Source organism: Brassica oleracea, unplaced genomic scaffold (assembly GCF_000695525.1).
Source record: "Brassica oleracea var. oleracea cultivar TO1000 unplaced genomic scaffold, BOL UnpScaffold02820, whole genome shotgun sequence".
Lineage (NCBI taxonomy): Eukaryota > Viridiplantae > Streptophyta > Magnoliopsida > Brassicales > Brassicaceae > Brassica > Brassica oleracea.
The window spans coordinates 1-1,458 of record NW_013619348.1 but is presented as its reverse complement, the minus strand read 5'-3'; the positions used below and the strand labels follow the sequence as shown (position 1 = coordinate 1,458).

The 1,458-nt window shown below is 37.8% G+C and overlaps 1 protein-coding gene across 3 annotated transcripts; it reads left to right on the top strand.

Moving 5' to 3' along the window:
• The first annotated feature begins 9 nt into the window (after positions 1–9).
• LOC106321746 (60S ribosomal protein L22-3-like) lies at positions 10–1,306 on the top strand. Of its 3 annotated transcripts, none has more exons than XR_001266124.1 (3): positions 10–218; positions 332–694; positions 803–1,306. XR_001266124.1 is itself a non-coding variant. In XM_013759988.1 (3 exons), the coding sequence occupies exons 2-3, from the start codon at positions 432–434 to the stop codon at positions 987–989; spliced, it is 399 nt and encodes a 132-aa protein (XP_013615442.1). In that variant the 5' UTR covers positions 10–218; positions 332–431; the 3' UTR covers positions 990–1,306. The 3 variants fall into 3 exon arrangements, 1 of the variants encoding a protein (XP_013615442.1); XR_001266123.1 differs by having other exon boundaries at positions 792–1,306; XM_013759988.1 differs by having other exon boundaries at positions 854–1,306.
• Positions 1,307–1,458: the final 152 nt, after the last annotated feature.

The following is a 1,458-nucleotide window of genomic DNA, read 5'->3' as shown; positions in this document are numbered from 1 at the left end:
AAAAAAAAAGACGCAGAAAGTTCTTTTTTGCTGTTTAGCTTTGCATGGATATGGATGTTCTTGGGTTTCTAACTTTTCTCTGTCTTCTTTGTTTTATAGATTGAGTGTGAGCCAAGCATATTTGATGCCTGAATTTGGAGCGAACACTTTAACTAATAAACAGTGATGAGTATCTAGATCTTATATTCTTATCACAACTATTGTCACCAAGAGAATTGGTAATTTTTAAATAAATTTGCTACTAAACGGTGATATTAAGATTATGTCAGGATCGAAATTAGGATACTATTTTCTCTAATCTTCCACTAACTTGACAATTTTTGCATTTCAGCTAGAGTTACAAATTGTCGTGTGCATGCTCGAGGAGTGGCCGTTAAGTCAAGTGAGTGGTTTTTGTTATTGATTGCTCTAAACCAGCTGATGATACGAACATGGATTTCTCCACGCTTGAGAAGTTTCTTCAGGAACAAATCAAAGTCGGCGCCAAGCCGGAACTCTTAGTGACACCGTTTCCATTATGCGAGAGAGACAAAGGCAAGATCACCGTTATCGTCATCACCGCTCCCAACCTCTCCAAATGGTACATCACGATTTTCATTTTGAGGAACTTCCAAGTATCTGACCAGATATATTTGAGAAAGTACAATCTCCGTGATTGGCTTTGCGTGATTGCGTTGAACAACGACAAGGACCGGTAAGACCTAAGATACTTAAGCATGTACAAGCTAAGATATACTTAAACATGTACAAGCTAAGAAATTTCAACCTATATAATGAGTTTTCTTTCTTAGTTTTCTTCCAGTGCCAAGGAATAAATGCTTGGCGTTCTTCCTCTGTTTACTTAAAAGAATAGGTCGGATCTGTTTAAGAAGTTGCAGAAGAAAAAAGCATTTTCCATGATGTATAAAGAGAGAAGAGCAGCAACTACTAGCTTAATCTCCATGTATTGTCAAACGGACTGTAAAAAAGACGTTTGCTTGGTTCCGTAAGCAGATGTTAGTCTCAGGTTCCGCCCTGCAGGGATTGATATAGTAACCGGTTGGGGTAGACATTTTAGAGTTACTGCTACAGCAATTGTGAGACAAACCGTTGAAGAGCTGCTCTACATCTTTGGCTCAGCGTTTTTCATGGAGATTGAAAACTCAGATTGTTTAGTTGTATGTGGTGAGTCTCTGATTGCTTTAGTCTAACGTTGATAGGATGCATTTGCTGTGAGTTTTGTTTGTTTCTCATTTTTTACTTTTTACAAAGTATTACCTACTACCCAGTGTTGTACCTGAAGCTCTTTATTAGTCTTCACAAGCCATTTTAGATCACTTCTCTCGAATGCCCACCACTTGAGAAACGTCAAGTGATCCTCATGTTCATGTTATTAACAGGTGTGCCGGAAGCTGTTTATTAGTCTCAATTGTATTTTTAATGACCTTAAGGTGGATATTTTGTAGCTATGAAAACGTT